This window comes from Oncorhynchus nerka, linkage group LG10 (genome assembly GCF_034236695.1).
Source record: "Oncorhynchus nerka isolate Pitt River linkage group LG10, Oner_Uvic_2.0, whole genome shotgun sequence".
NCBI classification, from domain to species: domain Eukaryota; kingdom Metazoa; phylum Chordata; class Actinopteri; order Salmoniformes; family Salmonidae; genus Oncorhynchus; species Oncorhynchus nerka.
The window spans coordinates 100,085,532-100,103,174 of NC_088405.1; the positions used below are offsets into that span (position 1 = coordinate 100,085,532).

General features: G+C 44.8%; 1 protein-coding gene across 1 annotated transcript; it reads right to left on the bottom strand.

Moving 5' to 3' along the window:
- Positions 1 to 4,039: 4,039 nt before the first annotated feature.
- LOC115122717 (UDP-glucuronosyltransferase 2C1-like) lies at positions 4,040 to 9,901 on the bottom strand. Its single transcript, XM_029651964.2, has 5 exons — positions 9,528 to 9,901; positions 9,122 to 9,264; positions 6,183 to 6,347; positions 5,218 to 5,928; positions 4,040 to 5,101 (listed from the first exon to the last, which is right to left on the bottom strand). Exons 1-5 carry the CDS (start codon positions 9,586 to 9,588, stop codon positions 4,514 to 4,516), a joined length of 1,668 nt encoding a protein of 555 aa, XP_029507824.2. The 5' UTR covers positions 9,589 to 9,901; the 3' UTR covers positions 4,040 to 4,513.
- Positions 9,902 to 17,643: the final 7,742 nt, after the last annotated feature.

Genomic DNA, 17,643 nt, shown 5'->3' on the forward strand with positions numbered 1-17,643 from the left:
ACTCTTTGCAAACTGGAAACCATTTATCCGGAGGCTGCATTCATTGTAGCTGGGGATTTTAACAAAGCTAATCTGAAAACAAGACTCCCTAAATTTTATCAGCATATCGATTGCACAACCAGGGGTGGTAAAACCTTGGATCATTGTTACTCTAACTTCCGCGACGCATATAAGGCCCTGCCCCGTCCCCCTTTTGGAAAAGCTGACCACGACTCCATTTTGTTGATCCCTGCCTACAGGCAGAAACTTAAACAAGAGGCTCCCACGCTGAGGTCTGTCCAAAGCTGGTCAGACCAAGCTGACTCCACACTCCAAGACTGCTTCCATCACGTGGACTGGGACATGTTTCGTATTGTGTCAGATGAAAATATTGACGAATACGCTGATTCGGTGTGCGAGTTCATTAGAACGTGCGTCGAAGATGTCGTTCCCATAGCAACGATAAAAACATTCCCAAACCAGAAACCGTGGATTGATGGCAGCATTCGCGTGAAACTGAAAGCGCGAACCACTGCTTTTAATCAGGGCAAGGTGTCTGGTAACATGTCCGAATATAAACAATGCAGCTATTCCCTCCGCAAGGCTATTAAACAAGCTAAGCGTCAGTACAGAGACAAAGTGGAATCTCAATTCAATGGCTCAGACACAAGAGGCATGTGGCAGGGTCTACAGTCAATCACGGACTACAAGAAGAAACCCAGCCCAGTCACGGACCAGGATGTCTTGCTCCCAGGCAGACTAAATAACTTTTGCCCGCTTTGAGGACAATACAGTGCCACTGACACGGCCTGCAACGAAAACATGCGGTCTCTCCTTCACTGCAGCCGAGGTGAGTAAGACATTTAAACGTGTTAACCCTCGCAAGGCTGCAAGCCCAGACGGCATCCCCAGCTGCGCCCTCAGAGCATGCGCAGACCAGCTGGCCGGTGTGTTTACGGACATATTCAATCAATCCCTATACCAGTCTGCTGTTCCCACATGCTTCAAGAGGGCCACCATTGTTCCTGTTCCCAAGAAAGCTAAGGTAACTGAGCTAAACGACTACCGCCCGTAGCACTCACTTCCGTCATCATGAAGTGCTTTGAGAGACTAGTCAAGGACCATATCACCTCCACCCTACCTGACACCCTAGACCCACTCCAATTTGCTTACCGCCCAAATAGGTCCACAGACGATGCAATCTCAACCACACTGCACACTGCCTAACCCACCTGGACAAGAGGAATACCTATGTGAGAATGCTGTTCATCGACTACAGCTCGGCATTCAACACCATAGTACCCTCCAAGCTCGTCATCAAGCTCGAGACCCTGGGTCTCGACCCCGCCCTGTGCAACTGGGTACTGGACTTCCTGACGGGCCGCCCCCAGGTGGTGAGGGTAGGCAACAACATCTCCTCCCCGCTGATCCTCAACACGGGGCCCCACAAGGGTGCGTTCTGAGCCCTCTCCTGTACTCCCTGTTCACCCACGACTGCGTGGCCACGCACGCCTCCAACTCAATCATCAAGTTTGCGGACGACACAACAGTGGTAGGCTTGATTACCAACAACGACGAGACGGCCTACAGGGAGGAGGTGAGGGCCCTCGGAGTGTGGTGTCAGGAAAATAACCTCACACTCAACGTCAACAAAACTAAGGAGATGATTGTGGACTTCAGGAAACAGCAGAGGGAACACCCCCTATCCACATCGATGGAACAGTAGTGGAGAGGGTAGCAAGTTTTAAGTTCCTCGGCATACACATCACAGACAAACTGAATTGGTCCACTCACACTGACAGCGTCGTGAAGAAGGCGCAGCAGCGCCTCTTCAACCTCAGGAGGCTGAAGAAATTCGGCTTGTCACCAAAAGCACTCACAAACTTCTACAGATGCACAATCGAGAGCATCCTGGCGGGCTGTATCACCGCCTGGTACGGCAACTGCTCCGCCCTCAACCGTAAGGCTCTCCAGAGGGTAGTGAGGTCTGCACAACGCATCACCGGGGGCAAACTACCTGCCCTCCAGGACACCTACACCACCCGATGTTACAGGAAGGCCATAAAGATCATCAAGGACATCAACCACCGAACCACTGCCTGTTCACCCCGCTATCATCCAGAAGGCGAGGTCAGTACAGGTGCATCAAAGCTGGGACTGAGAGACTGAAAAACAGCTTCTATCTCAAGGCTATCAGACTGTTAAACAGCCACCATTGAGTGGCTGCTGCCAACACACTGTCATTGACACTGACCCAACTCCAGCCACTTTAATAATGGGAATTGATGGGAAATGATGTAAATATATCACTAGCCACTTTAAACAATGCTACCTTATATAATGTTACTTACCCTACATTATTCATCTCATATGCATACGTATATACTGTACTCTACATCATCGACTGCATCCTTATGTAATACATGTATCACTAGCCACTTTAACTATGCCACTTTGTTTACTTTGTCTACATACTCATCTCATATGTATATACTCTACTCGATACCATCTACTGTATGCTGCTCTGTACCATCACTCACTCATATATCCTTATGTACATATTCTTTATCCCCTTACACTGTGTATAAGACAGTAGTTTTAGAATTGTTAGTTAGATTACTTGTTGGTTATCACTGCATTGTCGGAACTAGAAGCACAAGCATTTCGCTACACTCGCATTAACATCTGCTAACCATGTGTATGTGACAAATAAAATTTGATTTGATTTGATTTAAGTGTGTGTGTGATGATCGTATTAATGAGTTATCGGTTCCAATGAACAGATCAATTAGGCAATTAAACACTCAGATGGAGAAGGAGACAGACACCATGGGAGACCCATGTTTTAGATAGACAGGTATAATCTCTAGGATCACCATCACCTACTGATAAGGGTCTCTGCATATAAATACTTAGGGATGATGAACATTCTATTAAAATGCATGTTGACAAACTTTATAAACGGCTAAAAACCAAGCTAGAATTCCTCTTCAGAAACAGGACATGCTTGTCCTCTACAAATAGAAGACAAATTGTCGAAGCTACTTTTATGTCTGTTACAGATTATGGGGATGTTATTTACATGAAGGTTACGGCATCGACACTTAAATCGCTGGATGCTACTTATCATTGCGCACTTAGGTTTATTACGGGTGCTGGCTACAGAACTCACCACTCAGGTTTATTAAGGTTGCTGGCTACAGAACTCACCACTTAGGTTTATTACGGGTGCTGGCTACAGAACTCACCACTTAGGTTTATTACAGGTGCTGGCTACAGAACTCACCACTCAGGTTTATTACGGGTGCTGGCTACAGAACTCACCACTTAGGTTTATTACGGGTGCTGGCTACAGAACTCACCACTTAGGTTTATTACGGGTGCTGGCTACAGAACTCACCACTTAGGTTTATTACGGGTGCTGGCTACAGAACTCACCACTTAGGTTTATTACAGGTGCTGGCTACAGAACTCACCACTCAGGTTTATTACGGGTGCTGGCTACAGAACTCACCACTTAGGTTTATTACGGGTGCTGGCTACAGAACTCACCACTTAGGTTTATTACGGGTGCTGGCTACAGAACTCACCACTGTGTTTTATAACAACATGTGGGTTGGACCATGTTTTGGAATATTTGTATTCTGTACAGGCTTGCTTCTTTTCACTCTGTCATTTAGGTTTGCATTGTGGAGTAACTATAATGCTATTGATCCATCCTCAGCTGTCTCCTATCACAGCCATTAAACTCTGTGACTGTTTTAAAGTCACCATTGGCCTCGTGGTGAAATCCCTGAGGAGTTTCCTTCCTCTTCGGCAACTGAGTGAAATCCCTGTTAGGAGGTTTGCGAGGCATTGGGAAACCTCCCTGGTCTTTGTGGTTGAATCTGTGTTTGAAATTCACTGCTCGTTACTTATGTGTGGGGTTCAGAGATAAGGTAGTCATAAAAAATTATGTGAGTGAGTCCATTCAACTTATGTGACTTGGTGAAGCACATTTTTACTCATGAACATATTTAGGCCATAACAAAATGATTGAAAACTTATTGACTCAAGACATTTCAGCTTTTTTTTTTCTTTTTTTTTTAATCAATTTTAAATTCAGGCACATCAAAATGTTGAACAAGTCAAGGGATGTGAATACTTTCTGAAGACCCTGTGGCTGCACGGTTGTTGTAGGTTTTAATACGTTGTTTGATGTTGTTCCTGATATAAGTACAGATTTATAATTCATATAGATTAAAGAACATCTAATGGGCTGTATCTAATTAGTGGATACTAACACTGCTCTCAGGGCAGTGTCTGCTCATTTTTACTAACACTGCTCTCAGGGCAGTGTCTGCTCATTTTTACTAACAGAAGTTACTTTTTTGTAGCAGGTTAAGAGAACTTACCCAGTGGCTTAGGAGAACTACATTAAGTTTAGGGAAAAGGGTAGGGTTACCTAAAATGGTATAATTAAAACTATTTAGCTATATCCAGGTCTGCCCTGAGAACAGTCTTGATTTCCAGTAATGTGATTCTGCTACTGGTGTCAGTGTTGTTTGGTTTTGTTCCTGTTCTTCCGGCAGGTTCTCCAGAGGATCCTGATCAGGAGCCCAGTAAAGAGCAAGACTCCTCCCCCGGCAGCCAGCAGCAGTAGCAGCACATCCACAGAGTGGTAAGAGTACCAGGGCATCCTGTTGGCCGACGTACGGAGGTGAGACGCCCCCTTGTGTCCCATCACAAACTCCAACCAGAAGAGGGCCTTGTCCATGGGTTTGATGGGCTGGTCCCTGTGCAGGCGGGACAGCCTCTGCATGTTCTCCCTGTAGGGGGCGTGGGTGAGCACCTGGTTCAGAGCCTGCTGGAAACTGGGTCCGTTGAACATGGCCAGCTCCAGGATCTTGGCAGCGCCTCTCTCCTGCAGACGCAGAAGATTGTCATACTGGTCAAAGAACAGGGGTATCCCCAGTAATGGGGTGCCGTGGTAGATGGCCTCCTGGACCCCGTTGGTTCCTCCGTGGGCCACAAAGGCTCTGGTCTGGGGGTGACCCAGGAGGTCTTTCTGGGGCATCCAGTCCACCAGAAGAGTGTTGTTGCCCAGAGTGGAGGGCCTCTTGCCCCGGTGCCTCCAGATCACCTTAGATAGAAGAAGAAGAAGATATTAATTTCTCTTTAAATAACTTCTCGTTTACATCACTTACATTGCAGAGATTTTTACATATAAAAGCTAATAATGAAAAACAATCAGGATACCTTCTGAGGCAGCTTGGCGAACACGCTGGCGATCTGGTCTGTGATATCAACAGGAAGTGCATTAACAAGAGTCCCCAGAGACATGACGATCACCCCATGCTCCCCGGCACTCTGGACAAACTCCTCCAGGTCTGGAGGCAGGGGCTGGGCCGGCTTGCACTGGAACCCCCCCATGTAGACGACGTTGGGCATGGTGGGACGGGGGAAGTCAAACACAAAGTCAGACCTCATCAGCCAGATGTCAGCTTCCTGGATCAAGGAGATGATGTCACAGCCCCCTTCGAAGTACTTGAAGCAAATTGCGTCATAACTCGGCCCAACCATGAACCTCTGCTGATACACGATGATGCTGTAGTGCAGCATGTTTTGGACCCGTTGGACGAAGGTCATCTTGTCAGTGAATCCAGACCCTGGGACCGGGATGTAGGACAGGGGAGGGGGCGATGGCAAAATGGCCCTCCCGCTGGTGATCCAACGGGCGTTGAGCACCACAGGCAGTTTGAGGTAGTGGGCCATCAGCAGCCCTCCAGCCATAGCAGGGTCGGTGAGCATCATGTCATACTGAGCGTCCTGGAGACTCTTCATCAGCTTCTTGTCGTCAAACATGCGAGCCAGTGTGTCGCAAGCCAGGATGTGCGCTTCTTCTATCATACTGAGGAACTCCATGGTTAGTTGGAAGAACCTCAGTGTTGATACCACCTCTTGCTGAGCCTGAAGTAAGATATTAAACAGAGATTGAATGTTTCTTAGACAAAATAAATGGATGTCTTGCTGGATGGTTGATTGGCTCGTTTGCTGGCTGGATCGATTGATCAACCAATCAACCAATCAAGAAGACACATCAAACCTTCATGTGCTTCTGAAGGCACGTTATGAAGACATACCTTCAGGGTCTTCAGTAGGCACATTGCAAAGACATACCTTCAGGTTCTTCTGTACTGTAGCTACATTATGAAGACATATACCTTAAAGTGCTTCTGTAGGAAGGCCTCGAAGAAGCTGTATAAGGATTCTTTCTCCTTGATGGTGATGGAGGTGTATAGAGGTGACTCCTCAGTGATGTACCAGCTGGTGGAGGGTCTGACTACCGTGATGTTGTGGCCTCTGGCATGAAGCTCCTCGATCAGTACCTACACATTGGTGACGTTAGTAAGCTCACAAGGGAATGGTATTATGTCAGAGGCATGTTGTGGAGAGCTGTCAAAAATGTGCTTTATAAAAGGTATTAATCCTCAATCTAAGAAACCTAAGAAGTAAATGTGCATCAAAATCTTTCAGTTCAAGCTGGAGATATCATGACCTGATCTCAATCCACTGCATCTGCCTAGGTCAGCCTTCCACATCTGCGGTGGAAGTTGGCCGAGCTACAGCAGCGTTTGTCAGACTTTGAGACATCCCGAAATCGGTCTTCTCACGAAAACATCTGTAGGGTCCCAACAGTTTGACCTACAAAACTAATATGACCAGTCTATGGAAAGATGACTCTCACAAACATGATGGTGTTCTCTGTTTTGTTCTACGACCCCCAGCAGTGTCACTGGACTCGTCCGAAGCTAACCCATGCAAGCAAATGGAGGTATGAAGGTCATTTTGCATAGAAAATAAGGGATTAAATATTCAAAAATGAAAATAAGATATAATACAGACACTTCAAAACCATTTCCTTTTTTGCAATGTCATTCAATGCATTTCTATGGGCTATAGTAGTAAAGGCCAATTTCAATATTTTATCAAATCTTTTTTCAATATATATTTTTTAATACCTAAAGGGGTCCTATAATTCAACATCATTTAGCTAAATGATCCACAGTATGACCGTCCTAAAATAACTCCATATGTTAGCACAGTATACACAGTAGTCTCATTGAGATGCAGGGTTCTTCAACTCCATATGTTAGCACAGTATACACAGTAGTCTCATTGAGATGCAGGGTTCTTCAATTCCGGTCCCGGAGGGCCGACACCCACCCTTTTTTAAATTTTTTAATTTTACCTTTATTTAACCAGGCAAGTCAGTTAAGAACACATTCTTATTTTCAATGACGGCCTGGGAACAGTGGGTTAACTGCCTGTTCAGGGGCAGAACGACAGATTTGTACCTTGTCAGCTCGGGGGTTTGAACTCCGGTTACTCCGGATAACCTTCCGGTTACTAGTCCAACGCTCTAACCACTAGGCTACGCTTCCGCCCCACCCTGGTGGTTGTGGTGAGGTGTGGCCTGATTAACATGGTTGAAATCATTCATTTGAAATAGCAAAACTTGTGCAGAACACCATAACGGTAAATGACCAATGGCAGAGGTGGCTATAGTACTGAAAATCTGTATTTAAGTAAAAGTACTGCTACTTAGGTTGTAATTTACTCAAGTAAAAGTAAAAACGTATCCTGTCAGAAAACTACTTCAGTACTAGTTACACATTTGGCTTGGTCATTTTTAACACCTTACTGTAAACTGTGTGCAAACAAAAACAGATTTTTCTTCTTCTTGCGGACCTAGCTATTTACAACGTTTAGTGTTGTGTTTGGCAGTCAAATGTCCAAAGTCTGCAAAGCTGTCATCAAGGCAAAGGGTGGCTACTTTGAAGAATCTAAAATCTAAAATATATTTTGATTTGTTTAACACTTTTTTGGTTACTACATTATTCCCTATGTGTTATTTAATAGTGTTGATGTCTTCACTATTATTCTACAATGTAAAAATTAGTCACACAAAGAAACACTTAAATGAGTAGGTGTGTCCAAACCTCCGACTTCAACTGTACTGTATATATATAAACTATGAAATAAAAATATAAAAATATAATAAAAATGAAACTTCCCTTTTACCTTTTACTTTCTAAAATAATTCGTAATAAATATTTATCTTGACAGATATTCAAGGGTTTAAACATTGTTTCCTATGCTTGTTCAATGAACCATGAACAACTAATGAACATGCACCTGTGGAACGGTCGTTAAGACATTAATAGCTTACAGACGGTCGGCCATTAAGGGATCCCTAAGAGGTTTTAATGCAGCTGGTGGCCACACTAGATACTGACTGTTACTTTGATTTTGACCCTTTGTTCAGGGACACATTATTCCATTTATGTTAGTTACATGTCTGTGGAACTTGTTCAGTTTATGTCTCAGTTGTTGAATCTTCTTATGTTCATACAAATATCTACACATGTTAAGTTTGCTGAAAATAAACACAGTGAGAGGACGTTTTATTTATTTTTTGCAGAGTTTATACATAAATATATGTATTTTTTCCAAGCAGGCCGTGGATGACTGACTGCCCAGAAAGTTTCCATTAATAACCTTCCCCGGCCAGCGGGCAGTCCTGTATGTCGAGCCCTGCGACATAATATATAATAATATAAACCTATGTAACTGGAGGGATTTGGTCAAATGTAACTAAGTAAACAGTAAGTTGCAGTTCTTGACACACTGAAACATGTGCGCCTGGCACCTACTACCAGACCCTGTTCAAGGGCACTGAAATATTTTGTATTACACTTTCACCCTCTGAATGGCACACAGACACAATCCAAGTCTCACTTGTCTCAAGGCTTATAAATCCTTCTTTAACATGTCTCCTCCCCTTCATCTACACTGATTGAAGTGGATTTAACAGGTATTTCAGCTGGATTTACCTCATCAGTCTATATCGTGGAAAGGGCAGGTGTTCCTAATGTTTTGTACACCCAGTGTATAATATGTCAAGACACAATTAAGGAACCAATTTCTATTTGCTTTTCAAAATTCCCTGATTTTTCCTTGTTGGATTTCAGCATGAAATCTTTGTAAAGTAACTTTGTAAAGTAACAAAACGCTAGACATATATACACAATCCAAGTCTCACTTGTCTCAAGGCTTTAAACCCCATCTTTAACAAAACGCTAGACACAACATTGAGCACCTTCATGTTGATCCAGTGGCTTCCATCGACAGGATAGACCAGGACTTTTCCTCCATGGCAGGACGGTGCAGGAAGGAGTAGGAGAAATGACACCAGACTTAGAAACGAGAGGTGTCCCCAAGGAGAGCGGGAATACATTGTGTCTACACAGAGGAAAAAGAGGACAAAAGTCACTTGTTTTTCCAACTAGTCACCTCTAGACGTAAAATGCTTTATTGACCTGAAAGCCTATCAAGTCTTACACTCGTGCAACGTATAGGTAAATAACAGTTCATTAAGCTTCATCATTATGTTATATACTCGTGTCAATAAGTTACTATTGTCTGCACATCTTTATTACACTATTACATAACAACAAACTACTTGAGTGTAGGTGAATAAGAATATGCAATAAGAGTTGGCTTACCGGTGCTATAGAGTCCATGCAACACTAACAACGCTCTGCAGGGGACTGCAAACTGCAACATATAGGCTGGCAATACTTTGAACGTTTCCGGGTTCAAAGTCCACCTGATAGTATGGACGTCCTGCTATAGTCCAGGTAGATGATTTACAAACAGATAGTGGTGCCTCCCAAATTGCACTAGTTTTGCCCAGGGTCCTCAGGGCTCTGGTCGACATAGTAGACTATTGTAGGGAATAGGATGCCATTTGGGATTTAACCACTACATGGGCAATAACACTAGTGAGTTCTGGTAAAACACACCTGTCACATAACTGACCTCTTACCCAATTTAAATGCCTACTTATCATTGATGCAATCCTTACCATATGTGATTGTGTCCATCTCTAGTCCATCTCTAGTCTGACTCCAGGTTGTAGTTACGTGCCTTCAGAATGTATTCACTTTAATATTTTAAACATTTTGTTGTGTTACAGTCTGAATTTAACATGGATTAAATTGAGATGTTTGTGTCTCAACGTGGAATTCTGGTTTTTCGATTTTTTGTTACAAATGAATAAAAAATTAAAAGCTGAAATGTCTTGAGTCAAAAAGTCTTCAACCTCTTTGTTATGGCAAGACTAAGTCATTTCAGGAGTACAAATGTGTTAACCTGTTTGGGATAGGGGACAGTATTTTCATGTTCGGATGACAAGCGTACCCAGAGTAAACTGCCTGCTACTCAGGCCCAGAAGCGAATATATGCATATCATTAGTAGAGTTGGATAGAAATTACTCTGATGTTTCTAAAACTGTTTGAATGATGTCTGTGAGTATAACAGAACTCATATGGCAGGCAAAAACCTGAGAGAAATCCAATCAGGAAGTGGGAAATCTGAGGTTTGTAGGTTTTCAAGTCTTTGCCTATCCAATATACATTGTAAATGGTGTCATATTGCACTTCCTAAGGCTTCCACTAGAAAGGAAAAAGATGTATGATAAAAACATTCTAAAGATTGACATCGTTTGACATGTTTCTACGATCTGTAATATAACTTTTTGGACTTTTCGTCTGTACTTTCGTCTGGACTTGCTCGCGCCTTGTGAGTTTCGATGGGTGAACTAAACGCGCTAACAAAAAAGGAGGCATTTGGACATAAAGATGAACTTTATCGAACAAAACAAACATTTATTGTGGAACTGGGATTCCTGTGAGTGCATTCCGATGAAGATCATCAAAGGTAAGTGAATATTTATAACGCTATTTCTGACTTTTACTGACTCCACAACATGGCTTGTTTTCGTGGCTTAGCGCTGTACTCAGATAATTGCATGGTGTGCTTTTTCCGTAAAGCTTTTTTGAAATCTGACACAACGGTTGCATTAAGGAGAAGTATATCTTTAATTCTATGCATAACACATGTATTTTTTTATCAAAGTTTATGATGAGTATTTCTGTAAATTGATGTGGCTCTTAGAAAATTTGCCCGATGTCGAGGCACAACATTACTGAACATAACGCACCGATGTGCGTTTTTGGATATAAATATGAACTTTATCGAACAAAACATACATGTATTGAGTAACATGAGGTCCTATGAGTGCCATCTGATGAAGATCATCAAAGGTTAGTGATTAATTTTATCTCTATTTCTGCTTTTTGTGACTCCTCTCTTTGGCTGGAAAATGGCTGTATGTTTTTTTGTGACTAGGCTCTGACCTAACATAATCATATGGTGTGCTTTTGCTGTAAAGCCTTTTTGAAATCAGACATGATGGCTAGATTAACAAGAAGTTCATCTTTAATTAGGTGTATTGCACTTGTGAATGTATGAAAGTTAAATATTTCATTTTTTTTTCACACTCTGCCATTTCTACCGGAACCCTTAAATAAACACATAATGAGTTGCATGGACTTATTCTGTGTACAATAATAGTGGTTAAATTAACATTATTTTTATGACTTCTGTACCCAGGGGTGCAACTTTGGTTTTAGAAGTGGGTGGGACATAATTATAATATTGTAATTTTATTTTTTTCAGGTCGGAAAAACACTCCAAGCAGCCTACCCGACCGCTTGGAGGTGTCCGCGTGGTCCTAAAGCAAACCATCACCTCCATTTGTATTACTTTCCAATGATAAAACATGATTAAACACATATCTGTAAGGCCCCTCATTCGAGCAGTGAACTTCAAACACAGATTTAACTTCAAAGACCAGGGAGGTTATCCAATAGCCTCGCAAAGAAGGGCACCTACTCAGTTGCTGGAAGGACATTTTTTGTATTCATATACATTTTTTTTTATTTCACCTTTATTTAACCAGGTAGTTCTCATTTACAACTGTGACCCGGCCACGATAAAGCAACGCAGTGTGACACAAACAACAACACAGAGTTACACATGGAATAAACAAGCGTACAGTCAATAACACATTGGAGAAATAAAGAAAGTCTATATACAGTGTGTGCAAGTGGAGTAAGGAGATAAGGCAATGAATAGGCCATAGTAGCGAAGTAAATACAATTTAGCAAATCAACACTGGAGTGATAGATGAGCAGATGATGATGTGCAAGTAGAAATACTGGTGTGCAAAAGGGCAGAAAAGTAAATAAAAACAATATGGGGATGAGGTAGGTAGATTGAGGGGGCTATTTACAGGTGGGCTATGTACAGCTGCAGTGATCGGTAAGCTGCTCAGATAGCTGATGTTTAAAGTTAGTGAGGGAAGTATAAGTCTCCAGCTTCAGCGATTTTTGCAATTTGTTCCAGTCACAGGCAGCAGAGAACTGGAACGAAAGGCGGCCAAATGAGGTGTTGGCTTTAGGGATGATCAGTGAGATACACCTGCTGGAGCGCGTGCTACATGTGGGTGTTGCTATGGTACCAGTGAGTTGAGATAAGGCAGAGCTTTACCTAGCATAGACTTATAGATGACCTGGAGCCAGTGGGTCTGGCGACGAATATCTAGTGAGGGCCAGCCAACTAGAGCATTCAGTTCGCAGTAGTGGGTGGTATACGGGGCTTTGGTGACAAAATGGATGGCACTGTGATAGACTGCATTCAGTTTGCTTAGTAGAGTATTGGAAGCTATTTTGTAAATGACATCGCCAAAGTCGAGGATCGGTAGGATAGTCAGTTTTACTAGGGTATGTTTGGCGGCGTGAGTGAAGGAGGCTTTGTTGCGAAATAGGAAGCCGGTTCTAAACTTAATTTTGGATTGGAGATGTTTAATATGAGTCTGGAAGGAGAGTTTACAGTCTAGCCAGACACCTAGGTACTTATAGATGTCCACATATTCTAGGTCGGAACCATCCAGGGTGGTGATGCTAGTCAGGCGTGCGGGTGCAGGCAGCGAACGGTTGAAAAGCATGCATTTGGTTTTACATGCGTTTCAGAGCAGTTGGAGGCCACGGAAGGAGAGTTGTATGGCATTGAAGCTCGTCTGGAGGTTAGTTAACACAGTGTCCAAAGAAGGGCCAGATGTATACAGAATGGTGTAGTCTGCGTAGAGGTGGATCAGGGAATCACCAGCAGCAAGAGCGACATCATTGATGTATACAGAGAAATGAGTCGGCCCGTGTATTGAACCCCGTGGCACCCCCATAGAGACTGCAAGAGGTCCGGACAACAAGCCCTCCGATTTGACACACTGAACTCTGTCTGAGAAGAAGTTGGTGAACCAGATGAGGCAGTCATTTGAGAAACCAAGGCTCTTGGTAAGAATGCGATGATTGACAGAGTCAAGTTTGATGAAGATGGCTGCACAGTACTGTCTTTTATCAATGGCTAGTACCATGTTTAGTACCATGAGCGTGACTGTGGTGCACCCGTGACCAGCTCGGAAACCGGATTGAAAATCACTCAGGGATTTCACCATGAGGCCAATGGTGACTTTAAAACAGTTACAGAGTTTAATGGCTGTGATGGGAGAAAACTGAGTTACGCCACAATACTAACCTAAACGACAGAGGGAACAGGGAAACTGCTAAATGTGACAATAGAAATGAATGTCCTGAATCCAAAGTGTTATGTTTGGAGCAAATCCAACACAACACATCACTGAGTACCACTCTCCATATTTTCAAGTATGGTGGTGGTTACATTATATTATGGGTATGCTTGTCAACATCAAGGACTAGGGAGTTTTTCAGGATAAAAAAGAAAGCAATAATCAACAAGCAATTTGAAAGAGTTTGAAGGATTTTCAAAAGAATAATGTGCAAATCTCTTAGAGACATACTGAGAAAGAATCACAGCTGTAATCGCTGTGAGAGATGATTCTAACAAGCAGATGAAGGTATGTCTTCATAATGTGCCTACAGAAGAACCTGAAGGTTTGTCTTCATAACGTGCCAACAGAAGCAGATGAAGGTTTGTCTTCATAATGAGCCAACAGAAGCAGATGAAGGTTTGTCTTCATAATGTGCCAACAGAAGCAGATGAAGGTTTGTCTTCATAATGTGCCAACAGAAGCAGATGAAGGTTTGTCTTCATAATGTGCCAACAGAAGGCCCCAACCAGAATCTATGGATTACAGGCAACATTCGCACTGAATTAAAGGGAATTAAATGGTAGAGCTGCCACTTTCAAAGAGCGGGACTCTAACCCAGAAGCTTATAAGAAATCCTGCTATGTCCTCCGGCGAACCAACAAACATGCAAAGTGTCAATACAGGTCTAAGATCGAATCGTACTGCTCCAGCTCCGACACCTTGAAAACCATTACAGACTACAAAGGGAAGCTGCGAGCTGCCCAGTGACACAAGCCTACCAGACGAGCTAAATCACTTCTATGCTCGCTTCGAGGCAAGCAACACTGAGGCATGCATGAGAGCATCAGCTGTTCCGGACATCTGTGTGATCACGCTCTCCGCAGCCGATGTGAGTAAGAACTTCAAACAGGTCAACATTCACAAGGCCAGATTAGCAGGAAGTGTACTCCGAGCATGTGCTGACCAACTGGTAAGTGTCTTCAATGACATTTTCAACCTCTCCCTGTCCAAGTCTGTAAAAACCAACATGTTTCAAGCAGACTACCATTGTGCCTGTGCCCAAAAACACTAAGGTAACCTGCCTAAATGACTACCAACCCGTAGCACTCATGTCTGTAGCCATGAAGTGCTTTGAAAGGCTGGTAATTGCTCACATCAACACCATTATCCTAGAAACCCTAGACCCAGTCTAATTGGCATACCACCCTAACATATATAACAAAAGGAACACCTATGAGCGGCCCAGTGCATCACCGGGGCCAAGCTTCCTGACATCCAGGACCTCTATTCCAATTGAGATGTTGTGGTAGGACCTTAAACAAGCCGTTCCTGCTCGAAAACCTACAAATGTTGCTGAGTTAAAAGGGATTTCGCCCTGGCTCTGCAACAACATATAGTCATTATCATATTAACAACGATCATAAACATCCAATGCGGGCTTCAACTGGAAGCCAGTGGAGAGAGCGGAGGAGCGGGGTGACGTGAGAGAACTTGGGAAGGTTGAACACCAGACGGGCTGCGGCGTTCTGGATGAGTTGTAGGGGTTTAATGGCACAGGCAGGGAGCCCAGCCAACAGCGAGTTACAGTAATCCAGACGGGAGATGACAAGTGCCTGGATTAGGACCTGCGCCGCTTCCTGTGTGAGGCAGGGTCGTACTCTGCGGATGTTGTAGAGCATGAACCTACAGGAACGGGCCACAGCCTTGATGTTAGTTGAGAACGACAGGGTGTTGTCCAGGATCACGCCAAGGTTCTTAGCGCTCTGGGAGGAGGACACAATGGAGTTGTCAACCGTGATGGCGAGATCATGGAACGGGCAGTCCTTCCCCGGGAGGAAGAGCAGCTCCGTCTTGCCGAGGTTCAGCTTGAGGTGGTGATCCGTCATCCACACTGATATGTCTGCCAGACATGCAGAGATGCGATTCGCCACCTGGTCATCAGAAGGGGGAAAGGAGAAGATTAATTGTGTGTCGTCTGCATAGCAATGATAGGAGAGACCATGTGAGGTTATGACAGAGCCAAGTGACTTGGTGTATAGCGAGAATAGGAGAGGGCCTAGAACAGAGCCCTGGGGGACACCAGTGGTGAGAGCACGTGGTGTGGAGACGGATTCTCGCCACGCCACCTGGTAGGAGCGACCTGTCAGGTAGGACGCAATCCAAGCGTGGGCCGCGCCGGAGATGCTGCTCTTCCTCCCGGAGATGCCCAACTCGGAGAGGGTGGAGAGGAGGATCTGATGGTTCACAGTATCGAAGGCAGCCGATAGGTCTAGAAGGATGAGAGCAGAGGAGAGAGAGTTAGCTTTAGCAGTGCGGAGCTCCTCCGTGATACAGAGAAGAGCAGTCTCAGTTGAATGACTAGTCTTGAAACCTGACTGATTTGGATCAAGAAGGTCAATCTGAGAGAGATAGCGGGAGAGCTGGCCAAGGACGGCACGTTCAAGAGTTTTGGAGAGAAAAGAAAGAAGGGATACTGGTCTGTAGTTGTTGACATCGGAGGGATCGAGTGTAGGTTTTTTCAGAAGGGGTGCAACTCTCGCTCTCTTGAAGACGGAATGGACGTAGCCAGCGGTCAGGGATGAGTTGATGAGCGAGGTGAGGTAAGGGAGAAGGTCTCCGGAAATGGTCTGGAGAAGAGAGGAGGGGATAGGGTCAAGCGGGCAGGTTGTTGGGCGGCCGGCCGTCACAAGACGCGAGATTTCATCTGGAGAGAGAGGGGAGAAAGAGGTCAGAGCACAGGGTAGGGCAGTGTGAGCAGAACCAGCGGTGTCGTTTGACTTAGCAAACGAGGATCAGATGTCGTCGACCTTCTTTTAAAAATGGTTGACGAAGTCATCTGCAGAGAGGGAGGAGGGGGAGGGGAGGAGGATTCAGGAGGGAGGAGAAGGTTGCAATGAGCTTCCTAGGGTTAGAGGCAGATGCTTGGAATTTAGAGTGGTAGAAAGTGGCTTTAGCAGCAGAGAGAGAAGAGGAAAATGTAGAGAGGAGGGAGTGAAAGGATGTCAGGTCCGCAGGGAGGCGAGTTTTCCTCCATTTCCGCTCGGCTGCCCGGAGCCCTGTTCTGTGAGCTCGCAATGAGTCGTCGAGCCACGGAGCGGGAGGGGAGGACCGAGCCGGCCTGGAGGATAGGGGACATAGAGAGTCAAAGGATGCAGAAAGGGAGGAGAGGAGGGTTGAGGAGGCAGAACATGGAGATAGGTTGGAGAAGGTTTGAGCAGAGGGAAGAGATGATAGGATGGAAGAGGAGAGAGTAGCGGGGGAGAGAGAGCGAAGGTTGGGACGGCGCGATACCATCCGAGTTGGGGCAGTGTGGGAAGTGTTGGATGAGAGCGAGAGGGAAAAGGATACAAGGTAGTGGTCGGAGACTTGGAGGGAGTTGCAATGAGGTTAGTGGAAGAACAGCATCTAGTAAAGATGAGGTTGAGCGTATTGCCTGCCTTGTGAGTAGGGGGGAAGGTGAGAGGTGAGGTCAAAAGAGTAGAGGAGTGGAAAGAAGGAGGCAGAGAGGAATGAGTCAAAGGTAGACGTGGGGAGGTTAAAGTCGCCCAGAACTGTGAGAGGTGAGCCGTCCTTCAACGGATTGGAGCATCGAGGTCAGGGATTGGACAGCCAGGGACAATTCTTGGAAGACAGCCTTGTCTACCATTTTAATTGGAGACATGTTCAGGATGTTGTTTAGTTCATTCTGGACTAGCTGACGTGGCTCACCATATCTCGCCTTCAGGGCCTGGAGAGCAGCAGTGTATGGTGTTGCGGAGTGCATAAAGGATTGGGCCAGCCTATATGCACTGGGAAACTGCAAATGATCCATTAGTACTTGGTATTTGTAGCATTCTGACATATGACTGTGAATACCCAGTAGGCTCTCCAATGCCATTTCCAAAGGACAAATTCACTCTCCTTTCCGTTTTCAAAGTATGGCAGTTTGGGTCTGGGAATTCCATAGGCTGAGGCTACTAGAAGTTTCTCTTCTGGTTGCGTGAAGGATAAACCGGGACTTCTGATGAGCCCACTGTGGCCTCATTGGGCCGGTCCCCTACTGTCCCAGACCCTCCATTTGTGGCAGCCGGAATTGGGTGAGAGCCCTCCGACCTGATGTTTGGGGACTGGCCTGGCCCTGGACGAAAGGAACGATTTGCCGTGGTTG

Coding starts and splice junctions, on each gene's coding strand:
- LOC115122717 (XM_029651964.2), bottom strand. CDS start 9,588: ATGTTGCAGTTTGCAGTCCCCTGCAGAGCGTTGTTAGTGTTGCATGGA. Junction 9,265..9,527: donor GCATGGACTCTATAGCACCG/GTAAGCCAACTC, acceptor TCCTCTGTGTAG/ACACAATGTATTCCCGCTCT. Junction 6,348..9,121: donor GCCACTGGATCAACATGAAG/GTGCTCAATGTT, acceptor ACCAATGTGTAG/GTACTGATCGAGGAGCTTCA.